Raw genomic sequence first — 21,825 nt, 5'->3', positions numbered from 1 at the left:
ATAGCAAGCAATTCAGGTAATAGCATAATTCACTTTCAGAGTAAACAAAATTATCAGAGAATATAATATAACATAATAATTTTGGCTTTATACTAAAAAGACAGCCCTGCAGAAACAGAGAAAGCCCATGCACAAGCCCTGACTTTTCATACACTGGGGGGTATACACCACACTATAACCCCATCCTCCCTCCCCCATATCCTTTCCCTCCCATGCCTTGCAAAAGATGAAGATACCCCCAAGCATTTGCTGAGAAAGCATCAGCTATAAAGTTGCATGTCCCTTACCTGACCACACCTGAGAAAAGTGGCAGTATCATGTGGTAGGAAGCATTTGTTGTCCATGATATGAAACTTGTCAGTACCCTTTTTCACTTTTCCAGATTATTGCCAAGTAATATGGCTATGCTTTAGAAATACCTCAGCTAGACAGACAACATCTCAGGCCATCAAGATAAGCCAATCATGAGACACCAAAAACCCCCAAACACTTCACCAACTAAAAAACTACTCTAATAATCACTACAAACTAAACTTGAAATCCATCCAGTAACAGAGGTAGTTTTCTTCTTAACACACCTTTGCCAAAAGCAGAGCAGCCACAAGCCCACCCCATGTTCCTGCTTGCTATGTGAAGCAAAAGTGTACCACTATAAAATACTTCATTGTGTCCTCGTGTGTAGTTTGTGTCCTGCAATTTGCTTTTAGTTTTGGGAGCGAGAGCAAGGGGAAAAGCAGGGAGAATATTCTCTCCAGCTGGTAGGAAAACAATGAAGAACAGCCATTTCTAGAAAATCAGAGACTCCTGTAAACTGAAAAAATATTTCCAGTCTGATTCTACACCATATGATTTGGATACACACACAAAAAGCTCTTCATAGCTTATCAAAAATCTCAATAATTTCTCAATCTGTATTAGTAATACTTTGGCAAACTAATGAGGTGTGTTGTTTTTATTACATACTCACCAATCATCTTTGAATAACTAAATGCCTTTATCATCTATATCAAGAAAAACCTCAATAAAGCCTTCTTAAATTAAATAATTGAAAGCAGGAGAGAGATCCTTCTTCCATATGTTATGCTTTTAACATGAAGAGACTGGGAATAACTACTTTAAGAACATACAAACTAGAGCTCATAAACCACAATAGAACATAAACACACATTCCTTTAGGTTTTTGCAACAAGAAAAAAATGAAATGGTCATTCCATTCATTTTCTCAATCTAAATCAATTTCTCAGTTCCCCTGCTCAAAGCAAACCAGAAAAAGTTTTATTAAAATAGCACATATACATAAATAAATAATAAAAAACCTTGGCCGAGCCCCACAAGTTAATACAAGAGGCAACAGAGAGGTTGCAACACGGAAATTCTGATGTGATATTAGGAAAGAAATTTTCACCATGAGAGCAGTGAGACAGAGCACAGGCTGCCCAGAGACACTGTGGACTTTCTACCCATGGAGATGTTTGAGAGGGGACAAGTTCCTACACAACCTCATTTAACTTTGAAACAGGCCTTATATTGAGCAACCCCTCTGCTGGGCCAGGTGACCTCCAGAGGTGCCTCACACCTAAATCTTTTCATGGTTCTAGTTCCAGAAATGGCCCATGCCACAAGACAACTCACATTCATAGCAGCAATATCATTTTCATAGGACTCCCTGATTTTCTTCATAATTTCTTCCTCAGCCTTTGCACAAGTTTCAATACTGCCTTTAACTGTAATGGTCCTTTCCGGATTATAGAGTGTCAAGTCCTGCAATCTGCAAATAAAACAGAAGCACAGTTAATTAGCAAACAGCAGAGTATAACCCAGGTTTATCATTCAACTGTGATGACATCCAAGCGTGTCGAGTTTGCCCTCCAAAGAGCATAGTATCAATTCATAACAGGGCTCAAACACAGTTCTCGGAGAATCTGGAGAAACTCTGTCCTCACAGCAAATACAACAAAAACCACCGCAGCGAGGTTTGGCATCAGACGGTTGAGATGTGCTTAGGTGCAACACAAGATGGAAACCATCATGCTCTGTAGGAACGTGAGCTGCAGAGCAGTGCAGCACCATTCAGCTTCACACTTCACACCAGCCCTACCAACAGAGAGAGGGCTTCAGACATTTTAGACATCCCAGAAACAGAGAGCATAAGAAACTTTCTGCCCTTGAGAACAATAGTGGATTCCTTAAGGAAGGAGGGGAAAAAAGCCCAACCCTCAGTGAAACTGCAGGAGAGCCTCCAAATCCTCGTAACAGGAAAACCAAAAGCTGTGTGCAAATCAACATTTGCTGCAAACACTATAACTCCTCAGGGAAAATGAAAGGGTTACAGCATTAAACTAGTGCTTTTTTAGGTAACAAATGGTGAACTACTATGGTAAAATGGAAGAAAGACTGGGAAGCGATGGCATATCCATATACTGAGAAAAAGTGGTTGAAGGGGTGAAAGAAAAAAAAAAATGTCAGAGCAGGTTGCAGGAGGGGTGAGGAAGCCCATGGCAGGAAGGAGAGAGGAAGAAGCATGCAAGGCTTGCTTTCTTGCACAGCAGGCAGCGTGGCAACCTGCACATCTCAGTTAAGCAGCGGCAAGCACGAAATGCATCCACAAAGCAATCCTTAAGTTTCCAGTGTGCGAGCACTGAGTTACTGCCTCGGGAAGGAAAGTGATGGAGAACACCCCAAAGAAAAAGAGGAAACACTTTCCCAAACCAGCTGCCTTACTTTAACTTTATGGACAAGCTTACCAAAAAGCCTAAATGAAAAGATCAGGAGAAAGACTAATTAGACAAAGCAGAATCAATGGGCATATATGCTCTCTTATGTACCAATTAAACCAGGCAACTTCATGGGGCTATTTTGGGCATAGCATGACAAATATAATCTTGAGGCCAAGATTTTAATGCAAATAAACCATTAACTTGCTAAATTAAAAAAATACTCTGCGAGTGTTTACAGACAATGTGTTATTTGTGTCATCATCAATAAAGACAAGTTGGTTTCATGGAATGAAGACCATTATCCCATTTACCCTGTACATATTTTTTTCCTTTAAGAAATAGCATTAACAGTCTGTGTACTGTTTGCAAACAAAATGTTTATGCCAACACATTTAAGAGAGCATGCTGGCCTTAAAAACTTATTCTTGAAATACACTTATTTGGGTGTTTTTCTCCAATTGATTCACTTCTTTTCCTCAGACTAACTCCATAAACATTTACATACCTTCAGGAAGGTCTCAGGTTCTTTCACCCAATTTTGAATTTCCTCTTTTTGAGGAAGCTCATTCACTCTTAGCTTCCTTGCCTTCATTTGAGCTATTTTCTTCAGTATACCTTTTTTCTTGTCACCTGCATGTATTCACACCTCTTCATACATCTTCATGTGTCTTCCAAACTTTCTTCCTTTCCTACAGCCTATAAGCCTTATTTTCACCCTTTCTGGCTAAAGCCTAAGTCCAGGATGCCCTCAAATGCTTGAAAGTTCATGCCAAAGTATTCATTACTCAGAACGGGAGGTTCTCCAAAAATATTGCTCCAGGGTAAAACTACTATTAACAGCCAAGCTTCTGCAGAGATGTTGATCTAATCACTGATTTGCAGATTTCCAGTGAAGGTGAAAACTCCTGTTTAATCTCAGCTAAATTTGAACAGGCCTCAGTTACCTTCACAAACTCACAAAGCTATTACTTTGAAGCAGACTAGTCAATGTATCCCATTTTGGCTGCTAGGGGCCAAGAGGCACAGAACTGCTACTAAAAATACTCTTTTCAGAATTCATTTGCTTAATTTCCTTCCCTCTTGTCCAAAAACTTAATGTATACCAGAAACTAAAGCATCACTAGTTTCACTCATTTTCACACACAGCTCAGAACTGATCCAGGCTTAATGACGAGTTTCAAACACTCATCATTACATATGATATAATATGTTAAAAACAACCAACACTTAAAATATAGTTTAACACAGGCTCCACGTAGCCTGTGTTATTTTTAGGCTTTCTCTTGACTGAGTTTACAATGAAGACTCACTGTTTACCTTAAATTTAACTAAGCTTAAGCAACAGTTTAATCCACATTATGGAAAGGCCTCCAAAAGGCTGTTATCCCAGCCTTCGAAACACACATAATTTTTGTAAGAATTCTATACCTGAATGTACCACAATGGCATTGCTGCTATCTGAGACATGTCACCAAAAGATTAGGCCACTGAAAACTTACGGAGATATTGTGATTTTAGTATCTGTGTCCTGTTCAATTTTCTTCAGGTTTCTTCCTTCTTTGCCAATAAGTCGGCCAACAAAGTTGTTATGTGCCAATATCTTCAAGGGAATTTCTTCTGTACTGTAATGGAGGTTACACCCAGTGAGACTTTTGGAGACCAGAGTACAAGTTTTTATGTGTGTTATAGGTAAATTTTATTTTCATAGAAATGTCTACAACTCCCATTCACTTGCACATGTTTATACTAGATGCAGAACGAGTCCAAGTGCAATGTACATTTCAGCACTATCATCTATAGCTTCATTGTAACATACCTGCTAAATAAAACTCAGACTGAAGTAGCAAGAGCTGTTGGGAAGGAAAAAATACACCTTAAAGCTTTTAGTGAGAGCTCAAAACTTGTTATGCTCACTCTGATTAAAAGTTATTAGTTGCTCAAGAAACTTCAGTATTTGCTCCAGTTCACCTCAGAATCACAGCCGGACAATGGCTGAAAACGTAGGTTTGTGCTGGGGCTAATTAAGCAACTGGACTGTCCTGAAAAGAAAAAAGTCTTAGTTCCTTTACCTACTTAAATATGGATGATGGCAACAAAGATTCACTTGTTAACAGGTTTTAAAGACTATATCTTTAAACTGAGTGAAAAAGAATTCAGAATTTTTAATGCTTCCACAATGAAATGCCTTTTACTCACAATTTAGTATCTTGAGCTTCCTTTTGCATGATCTCCATAATAATTTTACAAGCTGTTGAGCAGCCTTCAGGAGTTGAGTGGATGGTAATTGGTTTCTCAGCAGCACCTGCATTCTCTTTACGATGAATATCAATTCTTGAAAGAAAGAAAAACACTAACTATAACTACGTACTGTATGGTAAGCCTTGGATATTTCCAACTCTCCTAAAACTAATTTATTTTGAGATAACACTGACTACATTTAAGTGGTTTAATTTTGGAAAGTATACAACCACTTAAACATCTCCTAAACACTATGTTTCATGTGTTATAAAGAGCCTCTCCTATCCTGATTTTACCAGCTAAACCTCATCTTTGTGGACGCTGGGATCTCCTTTCCTCCTTAAATTCTGATCAAGATATTCAGGAGAGTTGCTAGATAGACAGTCTGTGGTAAACCACTAAAGAAAACATTTTATCAGGTTTTTCCAATACTCTGTCACCAGCCCTGTTGCTCCACCAATGACTGTGCAGCTACAGTACAGTCAGGCTTTGTCCCATCTTGTCTTTTTTAATGACCCCAGCAGCAGAGTTTCCTAGCACTTCTCTGCTAGCAAGTAGCATAGTAGTACTTGCATTCATCCTCAAGTTTACTTTCCTATGCTTTTTAAACCTAAAATCTGTCCTGACATTACCTTTCCTCTAGCTCCACTCTCTACCACACTAAAAATACTAGCCTTAGTCTACACCATAGTTTATGTAGCTATAGGAATTTAAAATTATGACCTGCATCAAGACAATGCCTTGGATATTATTTGTCCTCTACCAATAACTGCAGGTCACATACTCTTTCCACCTCTGCTTTTTGCTTCCTCCCCTCTTCCCCAAATCATAGCTGTTTCCAAACTTAAACAACTACACTGCTTTTCAATAAGCCCCTTTATTTTTCCAGTTCTTTCCGATATTGAAAATTCATTTTGTTTCACGATGCAGTATTTTCTAAGAAGCCCATGGCAATCCTTGGTGCAACTGGAAGTAGATGACATTTCTTTTTTTTAATCCCCAAACCAATGAAAACATCATTCTTGAAGTCATATATGTGTCAAGTTAGCAACCTGTGATTATTTCTGCTCTATCCAGCCTTCTTTTAAGAGATAAAAGCTTTCCTTATGCCAATCTTCCAGGATTTTTATAGTCTGAGAATTAGACGGTTTAGGTATCACCTGAAAAATTGGTTACCCATAAGCAAACTACAACCAAGTCTTGTCAGGACACCACAAATCTCTTAAACCTGTGTTGTTAAACACAGCAAATAGTCTCCTGGGTTACGACATGCTAATGAGAGGTTGGAAGGAGCATCATGATAATCCCGGGTTGGGGGGAGGAAAGGGAGCCTGTTTGTTGGGGTGGGGGGGTGTAATCGGAGAGGACTCCCTTATCCTCATTAACTACTCTCAAAACTGAAGCCACCCACCCTCATACCCCTCACATACAGCTCATTTCCAGATCCTGCCTGCTGTAACAACAGAACTGGGGGCTCATACCAGTGTGCTGCTGAAGGCAGCGTCTTTCACTCACCACTCTTAGGGGTATCCTGGAAGAATTGTTTGAATACGATCCCCACCTCCCTCTGCATCTACACTGAGCTCTTCCTTGTGAGTAGGGATTTAACACACACTGAAAACAATCTCCTCCAGCGTCTCTAGACCCTAGTGCTCTAAGCTTCTTAGTTCACTTAGCAGCTTGCTTTTTGCCTCCCGTGCATTTCCTTAATCTGTGTTTTGGTATGGTCTGCAACTCGACAGCAACAAATGTATTCACCAGAAATAATGGGGGGGAGGTGTAAGGAGTAGTGAGGGGAGATAGGAAGGACATCCCCCCCCCCCCCCCCCCCAACTGAAAACATTTATAAATCCTAAGAATGCCCCAAATTAAACTAGAGATAGAATAAACACTTAAAGAATTGGATAGGTCACCACACTGACTGTATGTCCCACAGGCTGACATATTACAGCTCTTTCAGTTTCACTTTTTGTGCCAGAACCTTATTAGTACATCTGTAAGCAAACTCTCCAACATCAAGTACCATCCTACTAGCACTGACTAATTTCATTTTTTTTAAAAAGGGAGAAACAAGCCAGCTAGTATTCAAACACGTGTCAAGGACAGAATCCAGTCCTTAAATAAATCTTGCAAAAGATTTCCTATTCACTGTTATGTTTGTTTGCTCTCTGACCACATAGGTTAGTTGTGAAGTTTTATAAGTTTCCCTTTACATGGGAGATGAGGACACAATAATAAAGCTTACAATTACAGTTTTGTAAAATAACTTACTTGGACTGTGTCTGCTTTGTAATGTTTCTGATTGTCGCTCCTTCTTTCCCAATAATGGCTCCTACAAACTGCGTGGGAACCAGCATCCGTAGAGGAACATCCGACTGTGGTTTCTGCCTTGTGGTTGCACTGGGTGACCCTTGCCTTGGAGGACCTCTCTGTCCAAATCCACGTCTTCCCTGGGGATGTTGTTGCGGAGGTTGTTGGGCTGCCATTTCATCAGGGATGTATGCAACTTTCAAGGAATAGTTTTCAAGCTGAAACCCGTTCAGTTTTTCTATTGCTCTGTTTATTTGCAAAGGGGAAGAAAGAGGAGAAAAAAAACCCAACCACAATCACATGCAGGGTCTTATGAAATGACAAGTCATTCAAATATAGACTTCTGCTCTTTCTAAATTACATGACAAAGCTGAAAACTGGTTCCAAGATGAAAAGTTACATTCAAAACTCTTCAGTCAAGATTTTGATTACACAACTTTTTTTTTTTTTTTTTTAAAGTCACCATATTAAGGACTACAAGTTAGGTCTTGCTTGCTCTGGGCTCATGTGCACTTTAAAGATTTTGCTGGTGCAACCCTATCAGCAAAACCTCACAGGAGACAGAGCTTATACACTCAAAAGCATTCTTTTGCCTGATTTAATTTAAATCAGTTTCCCAAATGGAATTAAAGCTGCACCAGAGGGAAAACTTTTTAGCTGCTATCACAGCACCTTCATTAGGGTTTTTGCCAGCACAGCTATTTGGCTGGAGTTTTTTTTGCAATAACTGACATAGCTATGACAGGGAGGAGGAAAAAAAAAAAAGATATGAAAGACAGTTCCTGGTTCATTCTCAGCAGGAAAGAAAGCATTCAAAGCCAGTCAATGACATTTGAAACACCACTTAGCAGACCACGACAGCACCTTGCAACTTACCAACTAGTCATGTTGTAAGCAAGTTTAGAAGTTAACCGGGAAATTAAAGCCAACGCGCCTATTAAACTCTCCATAGATACAAAGGTGTTAGAAGGCATTTAAACCATGTTTCAAGTTCTCTTGTGCTTTTAGGCAAAGCGGAGCCCTCTATTAAATATCACAGAGGGTTACTGCCCAAATGCACACAATGCACTCGCACCGCAGTCCATCACACTGAATAACTACCCAGGCTCTCAGTCCTCTCTCTGCCCAGCCCCTCATTCTAACTAAGGTGGGGCCAAGTTTGCAAGTCAACCTGACCTGCTGGTCTCCTCCTCTTCTCAGAGGGAGCACAACTCTAAACTTAAAAATGACAGATTTCTGGGAGGTAGAAGATCTTCCACTCACAGAGTAGAGTCAATATGATTAAAGATCTGGGAAACAGTAGGAATAACTAAACTACATGCAACACACTGATAATCTAGTGGTATAAAATTAACACATTCACCCAAGACAGACATTTCAAGTTTTGCTACAGAATGCATACTGTTATGAGCGATATATTGATATCGCTGAAACATGCATTTATATGGGGTAGTTCTTGGACCAAAGATTACTGATGGATTTTTGTTTAAAGACAAAATTTAAATTAAGAACAGTAGTGGGAGGAAGGAGGTTTCCACGTCACATTAAAGAGCCCACCAACATTTTAGTTAAAAAGCTCCAAAACCCATATGTTCTGGAGCAAGTCCTCTGAAATTCAGAAACTTAACCCGGTCGCTCCATTCATGCATATTTGCAAGTGGTTACTGCCAGTTTACCAAACACTACCCTCAGCAACACTTTTAATCCACCTCTACTGCAGAGATGAAGGGTGATGCTAGCCAATCACCTAAATTTTCAAGGGCAGCCAGTGAAAAGTACTATTCATCTCCTGGATGTCCCACTTAGCAGTCTGGGTCTCAAGCAGCTGTTGAAGCCAAGCAGCAGCTTTGCAAGTAAGAAGTGGTATATGGGTACTGAGGATAACATGCCCCCCATCTCCCAGAGGTTGAACTAGCTTCCTCAAAATACTCCAGTTGGACAGTAAAAAGCTTATGAGAAAACAAATAATTTGTGTCCTTGGAGCAGTGTTTAATAAGGGCTGGTAATAAGTAAGGCCGAAGGCAATGCCAATGAACAACAAGGAAAGTAAAATATTGAATAACTGATTGCTGCTCATTAAACACTTCTGTTCACCAAATGAGACACACAGGTCCACTGGGAACAGGGCAGGAGTGTAATTGTTCCCATAACAGAAGAATCTCTTACAGCATATGGCAAAAAAGAGCTGGATTAAAATTTGCTGAGGCTATTTCAAAGCCGACATTTCTTAACTTGTACTCCATGGACTTTGAAGAGCCTTTTATTACACAGAAAGCCACGTTTACAAAACAGTAAGGGCAATGAGCAGCCAGACTAGCGAAACTTGTGTTCCTATAGATTTATCTCTCAAGTTTTAGTTTCTGCATAGATTTCCAATGCCTGAAAGGCATTTCTCTGAAGTCTCTCTCCATGGAGATCCTATCTGGGAAAGGGGACTGGAGCCTTTCCTTTTTATGCAACCTGAACATACTAAATTCTTTTTGGTTGTAAATACCCGAGACCTCTATTTCTGGGTCAAGTTTTACTGAAAGCAGCCAAAAAGCTGAATTGCTGCTAGGGAGGGAAATGGCACCACCAGACAGTGCAGTTGCACAAGCCCTGTTTCTTTTGGAATCAAACCTCAAGATGTTGGAGAGATGAGCACCAACAATTTCGCGAACATGCTGGTAGGCTCCGGATTGACATCCAGCCCAACTCATTCCCTTCCACGCATTCATTTGACAAGTTCAGACATTGCTTCTTTCACAAAATGCTTCAATCTCTTCTGGCTTTAAAACGTCTTAGACCAGAATCCCAGCACTAATACAAAATCTTACATTAAGTCAGTGCACGAGCCTTCTCACTCTTCCTTAGAAGTGGTAGGGAAGGAAAAAACTAGGCTTTTTGTTTGCAACCAAGCTACATACCTATTATGCTTGCACAACAAACATTATACAGCAACAAATGGTATACATATATGCGCCATACTTTTACTGGAGGAAGGTTGGAATTTTTCTACTTAAGAACAATTTATAAATAGCTAAATTTCTCTAGTATACTAGAGATACAACAGTAGTATCACTTGTTTAAATTAGTCTAGACATTTATAAAGAAAACTTTAAAATAACTAATTCACCCTCTGAGTCAGAGAGTTCTCCGTGTTTTATAGGCTAACTTGTTTTACATAGTTTGACTTGTTCAAGTGATGAGAAGTCGGAAGAAGTCAGTACTTAAACACTGCTCTCCCAAGCCTTTTGTGGAACTGACATTTCCTCGGTAGGTGGTCCCACATTCTGCACTGATTTGGGCATACACAGGGGAATGCCAAGATAAATAATTTTCAGTGATGCACCCAATACACAGTTCTGGTGCATTTCTTACAGAAGAAATCTTTCTTACAAGCCCACAGCTTTTGAAAGGTCACTTTCGGCTGTTGAGCCTGGCCTTCACATTCCAGCATTTGACAGTTTTCAGTAGTTTTTGAAATACTGTCATACACCTTTATTTAACTGTTCTGAACTAATTTTTATCAATTTCATGGCACAAAACATAGGGCTGGAATAGGGCAAGGTGATGGCTCAGCAGTCCGTCAGCACCATTAATAAGCCTAAAATTTTAGAGGCATTTAGGCACTGCTGGGGGGTGGGGGTGATGGGATGGGAGGAAAAACAAACCAAGAAGAGAGATGAGTGATTAACAACTATCTTCTAGATGGATGTAAAATTCCTGTAAAACAGCATCTAGGGCAGTAGTTGCTGTCAGGAGAGCCATCCCCGCTCCCTGGGAAAGCCTGAGCCTCAGAGGAAAGCAAGTGACTGGTTCTTGCCAGCAGTAGTGGCACCTGTTTCAGTCAAGGCTATCATCATTGTTGCAGTCCACCAAATACATGGTAACTCCAGCTCCTTTTGTAAAGCACATACTCACATTGACTGACCACCTCAGAGACTCAAGTCCAAACCACCACCACACCACCTCTGCCTTTCTGCAAAGACTTCTGCCTTCCCAAACAGGGCTGGGGATCTCCTTCCAGAACCACAGGATAATAGAGGCTGTGCAGGTTACCTCTGTCAGAGGGCACTACTGGTACCTACAGAAACAACCCACAAACTATCTTTTACATGGGGGCTATTGTCACTTAATGAGGACAAAGATGGAGGAAAAATTCAGTGAGCTTCCTCACTAAGAGGTGTCCTCCTCCTCCAAATATTCTTTAAAAATTAATATTTAGTGGCAATGGAAAATGTTTCTGTTTCATATACCAGCAAGAGCTGGTACACAGGAATCTCATAGTGTAGTTCAGAATTTTTTTATAAAAACAAATTCATTAAGAGACTGCAGCAGCTACTGCCTAAGCTCTGCTAAGAGGTATAGCAGCCTGGTCTATGTTCACGTGATATGTGCTCAGAAGTAAAAGGATCCCCTACATAAAAATGAAACCTTTAAACAAATATTTGTTTATTTTGTAAATTAGTCACCTGAGTTTTTCCCATCAAAATGAGATCTCTCCACTGTCCTCTCATGAGCTCCCTATGAGAGGATGTTTGCCCAGTCTTCTCCCTTCTGATGCTAGTAGAGGTTAAACATTCCAGATAAATGAATACAGTAAAACCAGCAAGTCTTATGCTGGAAATCATTCACCCATTGATAACGCGATGACACTAAGCACTAGATGGAGAACATATTTCACTCCCACATGCAGCTTGTATGTACACCACCTTTCTTTTTTCCTCCCTGAACAGATACATTTGCATACTGAGAAGACAGATATACATGGTAATTTTTCTTTGGCATAATGATGTTTTTTTGCATTAAATAAAAATATAGTTTTCATTAGTATTTCTGATAATAAAAACAAAGCAAAAAAATGAATCTAAGCTTATAAGCATACACCACTGAATTTTCAGTATTATCGTTCCTATGGCAACACTAGCCCTGACCCATGATGGCACGTAAAAGTATTAGTTATGTGAACTCTTATTCATTCATCAGGTAATCATGTTGTGTGCAGACACACACAGCATTGTGCTTCATTGAAAGAATAAGAAAAATTGTTTCTTTCTGCAAGTATTCTAATTAAAAGGTGACCACTAGTGTCTTAACACTCAAAATTATATACCTACTTATATCTGCAAAGACACAGATCCTGAGGTCTTCACATTGCAGCCCGCATTTAAAATACACCATCAGTTATGAGACGCAACCAACACACCTACCTCATTCCTGAGCTAAAAAAAATTAAGATAAAAGAATAAACACTTAGCCCCATACTAAAACAATATACAGCCACTCCCTATATGAGGCCAACTTTGCACAAAATTTCCCTTCCAAAATCCTCAGTAGAGCTAAATCCTGTAGCATGCACTAGACGCCTACACACTGGAACATTTTGGGGAGGGAAAGAGGAGGTGGTGTAAATTTTGAAGATAAACAGCTGTAATTTAGGTGGCAGCATATCACAAGGACACAGTCAACATGTCCTACTAGTTGCAGTCAGGGATTGATATTGGGATAAGAGGGGTTGCCCTTTGGCAAGCAGGTCCCAAGATGCCTCAGTACCTGCATGCAGCTGGTTGGGTTGTTCAAACTGAACTGTGGGGTCCAGGCTTCTTCACTTGCCCTCTGAACTCCTCTCTTCCAAATACTCCATGACCCACCACGATGTTCAGCAATTGCATTGCTACAGCAGCATGCGCATGCTTTATAAGGCCCTCTCCAGTTTCTGGGAAGGACGGTGGCAGGGGCAGTTTCCAAGTTGGAACAACTCCCTCCTCCTCCCAAGTGCTCGCAGGAGAGGAGAGGAGGGATGGGGTCACAGAGATGCCCTGGCAGTCCCAGCCTTCTCCTCCCTACTCACAGTCCCAGAGAGCAAAGGGTGGTTTTCCCCTCCACAAACCTGTCAGGCTTCCCACAAGCACTTGATCTACCACACTGGCTCCCCTACTCTGGCCACATAAAGACAAGGAGCAACATCCTGCTTTTTCTACCAAGACAGCCTCATGCCTGTCCAACTAGGAAAGAGAGCCATCACTATGACAGGTCAAAGCCAAAGACCTCCATTCCAACTAGAAGTCAATAACTGTGCACCTCTCAGATTTTAGGTGCTGTATGCTCTGCCCTAGACTTGTTTCTCAAAAGGACTGCAGCATTCTTCACCAATTTCAGTTTCCAAGTTAATTTTTAGATGCAGCCCTGTATTGAATATACTGCAACTGCAGAACCAGCCTAGAGAAAAGAACCCTCTGCCACAACAATTAGACTTGCAAGACAGAAGGCTCAGTTTCCCAGCTGGGTGGAACCAAAAGCTCTGTTCAAAAGTAACATCCCCCAAGCAATGCACACCACACTTGTTTAGAACTGCCTATCAAAAATATCTCCAGATTGTGTTACAGCACCTTCACTGCACAGCATTGCCGGTACGCACACCAACAGGCACAGCAATGCCATACAGTCTATCTAGCAGGGAAGCAGCCAACTTTGCATGTTTTGTCAGTCACCACTACTAACTGTGAGGTTAGTATGTGTGTTGCAAAAAGTACAGAAAAAGCACAATTAGAACTGGGGACCCACTCTATGCGGCAGCACAGAAAACTCCATGTCACAGTGTTTGCTCCAAAACTCATGGCTAAGAGCATCACTTATCCTAAACAGCTAAATCTCAAAATACATTTCTTGAGAATCAGCAACTGATTCTCAATGACTCTAAACAGTTTTTGATAAAGTCAGTTCTTGTTACTCCTTTGTACTGCATAGGCTGACCAACACTGCCTTTTATCAGCTATCAGCACTCATATACCACTCCCCCTCCACAGCCATTGCTGTCCACCACAGCCAGTTCCAAGAAGCAAAGCTAGGTCATGTCTGGGAAAACCGTTCAGCTGAAACACCACCACAGTCACTGTGGAAAAGTCACACACGCATAGGTGCTGTAGTGATTCTTCACTACAATTCCTCACAGTTTTTTGGAAAACCTCTATTTGGCCCCTTCCTCTCTTCAGGGTTTCTAAATGGTTGCAAGGTTGCATCCTGAACGCAGTCAACCTGAACTAAGGTTTTCTGTACAGAAAATGGATTCATCCCCTTAGAAAACCCTGTGTCCATATCAAAGCATTCACAAAAACAAATCAAGGCTCCTCCACTTGCCCTACCTGTTCAAGGCAACCAAACTCTATGTCATCATTCAACCTGTATTGCTTCAGGTCCTCCTCCAACATTGATGCTGGATGCTAATTCACCTGCTTCAAACTCAAGATGTTTTCAGTTATTGTCATGTGATTTCTCATGCAAAACAGTATTTTATCTCGGACGCTTCTTCACAGTCTTGGCTTATCTCAGCATTTCCTCAGGATTGACCTTAAAATTTAACAAGTACAGTTTGAGGGAGGAGAAACTGTATGCTGTTGTTTTTAACTTCAGAAGGGAGTGCTCAAGTCCAGGAACCCACATCACAGATGACAGCTCAAAAATATGCATCGTGCTTCTTTCCATGGTATTTTAGGTACTTCCTTCTTACATTTTCAAAGAAGGAACTGGCACATGTAGCATTAATTTTGAACATTGCACCATAGGTTTCTTCAGAACTAGAAATTCAACATTTTTCTTAACTACTGTGCAACAGAATTAAAAACAACAGATGAACCTGAAGAAGAACTTGTTGAACAATTCAGGTTTTGAGAAAAGTTAAATAGTCAATTCAAGGAAAACATTGCACCCTTCATCTCCACTGTACAAAGGGAACACCACTGACACAAGTTTCCCATCACAGTTGTTTAGAATACACTAACGAGTAACCTAACACTTTGAAAGATTAAATACATGTGTTGCATTCAAGTTACACAGAAGTCATAATTACTTAATTATATGTACAAATATTATTTCATTTGTAATTTTGAATTAATGCATACCATAAGCATACTCTGCATCTTAACTGCTGATTTTAGTTAGCCACAAGGTGGCAGAAATTTCAAAGTTAAAATAAAAAGATCATTGTAGGCTATTGCATGTGTTTGGTTTTGTTTAACCTGCTATAGCTAGAAAAAGGGCAAAAATATGTTTATGTCACCAGATTAAAAAAATCAGGGAACACACAAGTCTTTCTTCTACCCGTGGTGGAAAAGCAAGATTAAACCTATAGCATAATATATAATATGGATGTTTAAAGGAAGAAGATATACAACCATTGATTAAGTAAAGCATTATATTTTTAAATTTTAATATCTAGATTAAAAGTTATCAATTACTGAAGACATAAGCAAGCATAAAATATGTGGCTTAAAGTTAAAAAAGCCAAAATAAATTATTTTATGTATTCAAATTACCACCTTTTGTGTGTTTGGAAGCAGTATTCATTTTTCTAATTAAAAAAAAAAATAATTTCTTAAGGGAAAGTCATAGCAAAATAACAGAAACAAATTGAAGAGCGCAACTGCTAACCAGAAGACAGGCACAGAACAACCAACACTGTAGGAGGGCATCACAAAGCTTTTTTAAAACATGGCTAAAAATCACTAGGCAGTAACTCCAATCCTGTAATTGGCAAATCACTTTCTGCCCTCCCCAGTCAAAAAATTTTACCCCAAATTTCAATTTTAAAAATTATTAGTTTATTTTTTATTAAAGTGCAGGAAAAGTTGATAACAAAAAATAGGAAATTAAGGTAAAGCACACAAGACTTGGTGAGGGGAAGACCAAGAGACTTTCTTAAAAGTTAATGCTTACATGAAAATTTTATTGATAAATTAAATCAGAAGTGAGGTTACATATAAAATCGCAACAACATGAATTCCAAAATGCAAGTTAGATGACATTAACAAGTAAATAAGATACTTACTGTCTAGCCTGGTCCTTATTGCCATATGTTACATTTACAACTGCAGTCTCCGTGTCAGTGTTCACTAGAGAGTAAAACACAATGAAAAGATGTTAAGTAAAGTGTGTACTCCCTTCCCACTACAAATTTCAAAGTCATTTGAGAGTAAAGCCATACCTTGCTCACAGTTCTCCACTGTTCCATATTGAGCTAACAAACTATCCAGCACCTATCAAGAGGGAAAAGAAATGACAGATTTCAATTTCAAAACAGATTAACAAAAAAAGCCTGTAAAACACTAAAATTTGTAATAATTTTATCAGAATTATTATTATCAGCATTCAAGACATCCACTCCAATAAGAAAGGAATGTTAACTATTTTCGGAAGAACAAGCACACATTGCATGTTTTCTTTCTCACATCAGAAAAATCTCTGTTTAAAACCTCGTGAATGTGAAAATACAGAACATAATTCTGAGAAGTCACACTACACTAAGTCCCAAACTTTGAAAATAAATCTAAGTCACCTGTTCTCAGAGTAGGCTAAAGCAGAGGCAAGAAGAATTCAAGAGCAGCAAGTCTGGAATAAAACCTTTCCATGTATCCCAAGAAAATATATATAACTTTGCTACCGTTTGGGGTTTTTTTTTCCTCCCAACACACTTAGGTCATACATAAAAATGCTATTCTCTTATTTAGTAGGGGCTTGCCTACATAGACAAGTTAACCAGAATAACCAGCACATCAAGAGCTGTTCTGCAATTACTTTGACAGTTTTCTGAAAGACCCATTCCAGAGGAATGACTTGCAACACTATCTTCACAATTATTTGAAAGTCATAATTAATTTGTCATTTGGTAGAAAGCTAGGGAGGAACAGGTAAAAAAACATATGACAAGGGACAAACGAAATCCAAATAAAGTAGTTTTACCTGGCATAAATTTGTTTTATTCTAGTCAAATAGAGGATGAAGAAGGGGCAAGAATCAATGACACTTTTAGGAAAATCAAGGTGTCAGAATATTCTAGTAAAACACACACAGTTGTATCACTTCTAAAATTCATATGGTACATACTTTATTTTCTTCCTGGTAAGAAATAATGTTCCAGAAGACAGTGACTGTGGCAGTAACTAGCGCAGAAGTACATAATTGTAGTTTATTGCATCCTAATGTTTTGACTCAAGAATTAAAATTATGCTCAAAAAGTTCAGCATTTACACCAAGAAGTGAAAAAGTAAATTTGCAATCACTTCTGTGACTGAAGTACCATTCTTCTCTTCAGTTAGTCTCTTAGGGCAAAATGTCAGTATGAAAGGGAGGAAACCCTTTTGGGAAAGGAAGGAAACAAGGAAGCAAGGACAGAAGGAAAGCAGTAGGCATAAAAACGCATCTGTGCAGCTTCTCATTGCAGTACCCTTTACGCTTCCACTTGCTACAAACAGCAACAGAGTGTGCACAAAACCCCAGTCCCTAAAAATGTAAAATTCAGACTCTACATCTTCATGAGATTAAGAATTCAAAATTATATTTTATTAATGTACCACATACTTTTACTACAATCTAAAAGACATTAAGATAAATCGCAGTTTATCTGCCCAAACCTAATGACAACTTAAATCAGTATAATTTCCAATTTTTACCACCTACTAAAATTGAAATTGCACACAGACATTTCAAAGGTAATATTTCAAACCATGTATTTAAAAGGCAATGCGCTGCTCACCAAGTTTGAGCAGTGCATTGCTACTACTAACTGCAGAATTTCCCCATCCTTCTTGTACAGGATCTAGTAAATTTTCTTGGCAACTCTTTTGTTTTCATAGACAATTTGTTAATTGTCCTCTCCTCCTACAAGTAGAGATTAGCCTAGTCTGAGAGTTTGCCTTTTCCACCCCCTAAAAAATATTTTTTCTGCCACTCCTCAGATCTGACAGATCTGACTACCTAAGGAAAAGTTTGCTCTGAAATTCACTAAATATACTGAAGCAGAGATGCTCCAGGGGATTAAAATAAATTAAAAGTCTCTGGAAGATCCTTTTAAGACAATTAAAATGTTGGCACAGGTGAGTGGGAGAGTTGTAAGGTCTTGCAGGTTTGTGGCCATGTTTCCACACAAGCCAGGAGAGTCACCACAAGTGAAAGCCTTCTTCCATAGACAGCTTAAGTGGTAATTGTGCCTCCACTGAAATTAGCAGGTGAACAGAATCACAGGTGGAGTCAGAGTTTTAAAATAAGAAAAGCAAAGCAAGTCCCTGGCTTAGAGATCCATTCTGAGATGTTTACTTGAAATAGGATACTGAAGAGTTCATTAGTCTGATAAAGCAATTTCTTTGTCCCTACAGTATGTCAACACCCACACACAGCAGACCACACTACGATGTGAGCTAACATCTTTACTTAAGATAAATTTTTATTACATTTAAACTGTGCGGACCACCAGCTCATGCCCACTCTGCCCCAAAGCTGCATTACTTCAAAATCACAGAATTTCATTTTCATCCTTAATCATACAGGAAAAGAGCAAAGCTGGAATACCAGAGGTACCACAAGATGTTGCTGGATAATAATTAATATTTTGTAAGCTATTGCCATATTAAATTTATATTCTTGGCTAAGCATACCTTTACATTAAGACCCACATATTAAAGTTGCCAGCTTCACCAAGAAAAGAAATGCTTTAAACCTGAATCCACACAACTTTTTAAAGATGCTACATTCTCTCTAAAAACTACCACTTTCAGCATGTTTCTAATCAGCCATCAAAAACCTCTCAACACACTAGCCTTGCATCTGCTCCAAGAAGCTCAAGAACCAAAAGGCTCCTTTGCTGTTAATGCTGAGGAATAGCCCAGGATGGCACATTCAGCATCCCACCTCTCTTCACCAGGAATTCTCCACTTACGCTGCTCCTTAATCCTCTTCAGAGCCATTTCAGAGATGGTGTCCATCTGGGCTTTAATCCAAGTGATTTGAATTCCCATGTTCTTAAAAGATTTGCTTTACCAAACAGATTTATGAGAAGTTTCCTCGAAGGATGGGAGCTTTCTTTAACCAAAATGAAAAACAATCCTCTTGGGTCAAAGACACTTGCTCTCTGCAGCACTGTCCTCAGTAGACACTTGCATTTTCATCACCATCACTCTCATGAAGCAAGGTTTCATGTGAGATCAACACCGCAGAGGTAGCCTTTTACCAGATTGTATTTAAAAAGCACTAGTAAAAAAGTTTCAGCAGCAGTTGGGGTATATGCATGTGTGTGCGAGGAGCAAGCTTCATGGGTAAGAACACTTTTAAGTGAACCAGCTGATCCAGTTGGGAGAAGTCATTGTGACTGTATTCAAAGCCAGATCCTCTGTTGTAACTTGCTTTCAAAACACAGAACTCAACTCCTGCATGTTTCTTGCTTCACATGTATTTACTGCAACAGCCAGTTTCTATTCATATCCTTAATTTGTTCATATTTCTCTTTGCACTGTCTTTTCCCTCTCCCCAAATTTTTTTTCTCTCTAGCCCAAAGCCTCTAGTTCTGCTGCAAAACAAACATGTTTTGTTTAAGCTGCTCTTCCGTAACACTCTTCGTGTACAGCCTTGTTGGGCAATCAGAACAAAATTCAAAGCCAAGTTGGTGGTGCAGCAGCAATTCTGATGAGCAGCTGAAAAGAAAAGTTTATTTGTACAAATATTTAATCTAAGCTAGAAAAAAAGTCTTTCCTTTTCTTGAGCTCTCCTTCTAGCAGTTGTCTAAATTGGGTCTCCTGCTCTTGTTATAGCACAGATGTCTCTCTCACAAAAAGCTGCAGTCTTATACTGTGGACTTTCATTCATCAGGCTCTAAAAGCGAATTCTGACTTCATTATAAACAGCATTACCCTACACCAAGCCCCACAAATCAAGGCTGCTTTACAAGGAAAAAAGAAACAAGGAAACATTACTCTTCAGTAGAGCAGAGAGCTTGAAGCACACATTAAAATATCCTGGCTCTTATGCAGATTTCACAGGTTTATAAGTAACACCTTTGAACAAACCAGAGCAGTTGTTTTCTGCACTTTCAAAACAGACTACTTCATACACCTCTTCTTACAGTGCTGTAGGATTTCTGCCCTACACCATAAGCAAATTAGTCTCAAGACATCTGGTCCAAAAGCACAGTTTTCCTTACTGTTTCTCTCTCACACACACACACACTTATCAATGGGAACTTTGAGTAGTGCTGTAGAACCTGCAGTTATTTTCTCCACTCACATAGAGTAATCCATTAGAACTCCATGACTCCTGGCATGTTGATTGGGAGTTAAAATTAGACAACACCACTGAAATCACAAATAGCGGAAGCAGAAAGAGAGACAGGAGAATTAGGGTCATTCAGTAAAGGACCACGTGAAAATTTTTGGCTGCAAAGACTTTCAGTGTTCTGGGTGATTTAACAAAAAGAAGGGAAAAAAAAAGAGTCAGGCAACAATATGAGGAAAGAGAAGTTGTTAGTGGAAGCATCTTTCTGATTCAAAAGAGGTGGGGTGAAAGAAAACAAAAGAGCCAGGTAAGGAAAGGAGGGGGTGGGGGTGCAGAGCAATGCTGATATCACTCCAAGATAGCAAGCCTGGCTGAACCACTAATGCCATCTGCACACTTCAAGTGCTCTGTCAGTATATTTAGGTCCACAAAAAAAAAGGTAATTTAAAATTAATTATATTAATGCAGCACAGTGCGAGCAGAGCTGGCATATTTTTTACTTTATTGAAACAAGACCTCAGCAGAACCACCATCACTCTCCCAGCCCCATCAGCCGCTGACAACAGACAACGTTAAAAAGGTTTTTCAAAGCGCCTTCAGTTAGGCATAGTCTTTTTGTTGGTAAAAGCCACATCCCCAACAGAGGCCTAGCATGGCTTTACGGAGGAAATTAAATATGAAGAAGCCTCTAATAAATCCCTGAAGAAACAGCCATTTTTTAAAGGTGTAATTGGATAATGTTGCATCACCTGCATGGAGGCCATGGCAGACCAGTGAGCTTGACACCAGGTCTCCTGGCACACCTCCCAGCCCACCAGCCAGAGCGCAAGAACAGCAGCTTCACCCGTTTTCACCAAAAGAAGGTCAGAGCATGTAGGTCCCTTGTAAAGGCAGCATGGACATGGAGTACTCAAACCAGAACACGGTCTGCCGGGACAAAATTATTTCTCCAAAACCTTATGAAGGCATTTGAATAGGCAACACCAGTTTGCAATGGCCCAATGCATTGCAGCATGTGGTGATGGTGTTTTTCATCTTGTAGGCCCTCCAATACCCAGTTTACTGTCTCATGAAACCATGACCATAGTCTGGAAGAATCAGAAAAATAAGTCTGGAAGCTGCTGAAGTCATTGTTTGCACACACCAGAAAGGCAGCGCCTGAAAACAATAACTCTGGCTTATTTACCACATCCCATACAAACCCTGGAGTGAATTCTTCTCCTGGGAACTTACTGTTATATCCAAATGTTCAAAACTATTAATAAGTTTACCCTATAATACAATTCTGTTTAGGTGGCATTACCAGGGTTTTAAGAACGTAAAGCTGAACCACAGAGAGCAAAGCCAAAATTGTCAAAAGGAACTACTAATTGAGCGACCAATTTGGACACCGAGGGCTTGATTTTCCACAGTGCTCAGCACGTCTGTGTGTTCAAAGCACAGCTTCAAAGCCACTTTCAGTAGCAAGGAGAACACAGCACTTCTGCAAGAGAGACCTGAGGTTCGTCACATGAGATAAACTGAAGACTAGGCACGCTGTTAG

General features: G+C 39.6%; 1 protein-coding gene across 3 annotated transcripts in view; it reads right to left on the bottom strand.

Annotated features, from left to right (window-relative positions):
- The window catches only part of IGF2BP3 (insulin-like growth factor 2 mRNA binding protein 3), a 116,906-nt gene that overhangs the window by 27,496 nt on the left and 67,585 nt on the right, over nt 1-21,825 (bottom strand). For 2 of the 3 annotated variants that reach the window (XM_010577605.1, XM_010577606.1), the window contains 6 exons: nt 16,228-16,279; nt 16,072-16,135; nt 7,227-7,511; nt 4,914-5,048; nt 4,217-4,339; nt 1,633-1,768 (listed from right to left, as the gene is read on the bottom strand). In XM_010577605.1, the coding sequence (XP_010575907.1) occupies nt 1,633-1,768; nt 4,217-4,339; nt 4,914-5,048; nt 7,227-7,511; nt 16,072-16,135; nt 16,228-16,279 (795 nt within the window). The remainder of the gene's footprint in view (nt 1-1,632; nt 1,769-4,216; nt 4,340-4,913; nt 5,049-7,226; nt 7,512-16,071; nt 16,136-16,227; nt 16,280-21,825) is intronic. The other variant, XM_010577607.1, reaches the window with a different exon arrangement.

Source organism: Haliaeetus leucocephalus, unplaced genomic scaffold (genome assembly GCF_000737465.1).
Source record: "Haliaeetus leucocephalus isolate CR32 unplaced genomic scaffold, Haliaeetus_leucocephalus-4.0 Scaffold566, whole genome shotgun sequence".
NCBI lineage: Eukaryota > Metazoa > Chordata > Aves > Accipitriformes > Accipitridae > Haliaeetus > Haliaeetus leucocephalus.
Note: the sequence above shows the minus strand (reverse complement) of the source record. Positions and strands in the feature narration are given on the sequence as shown.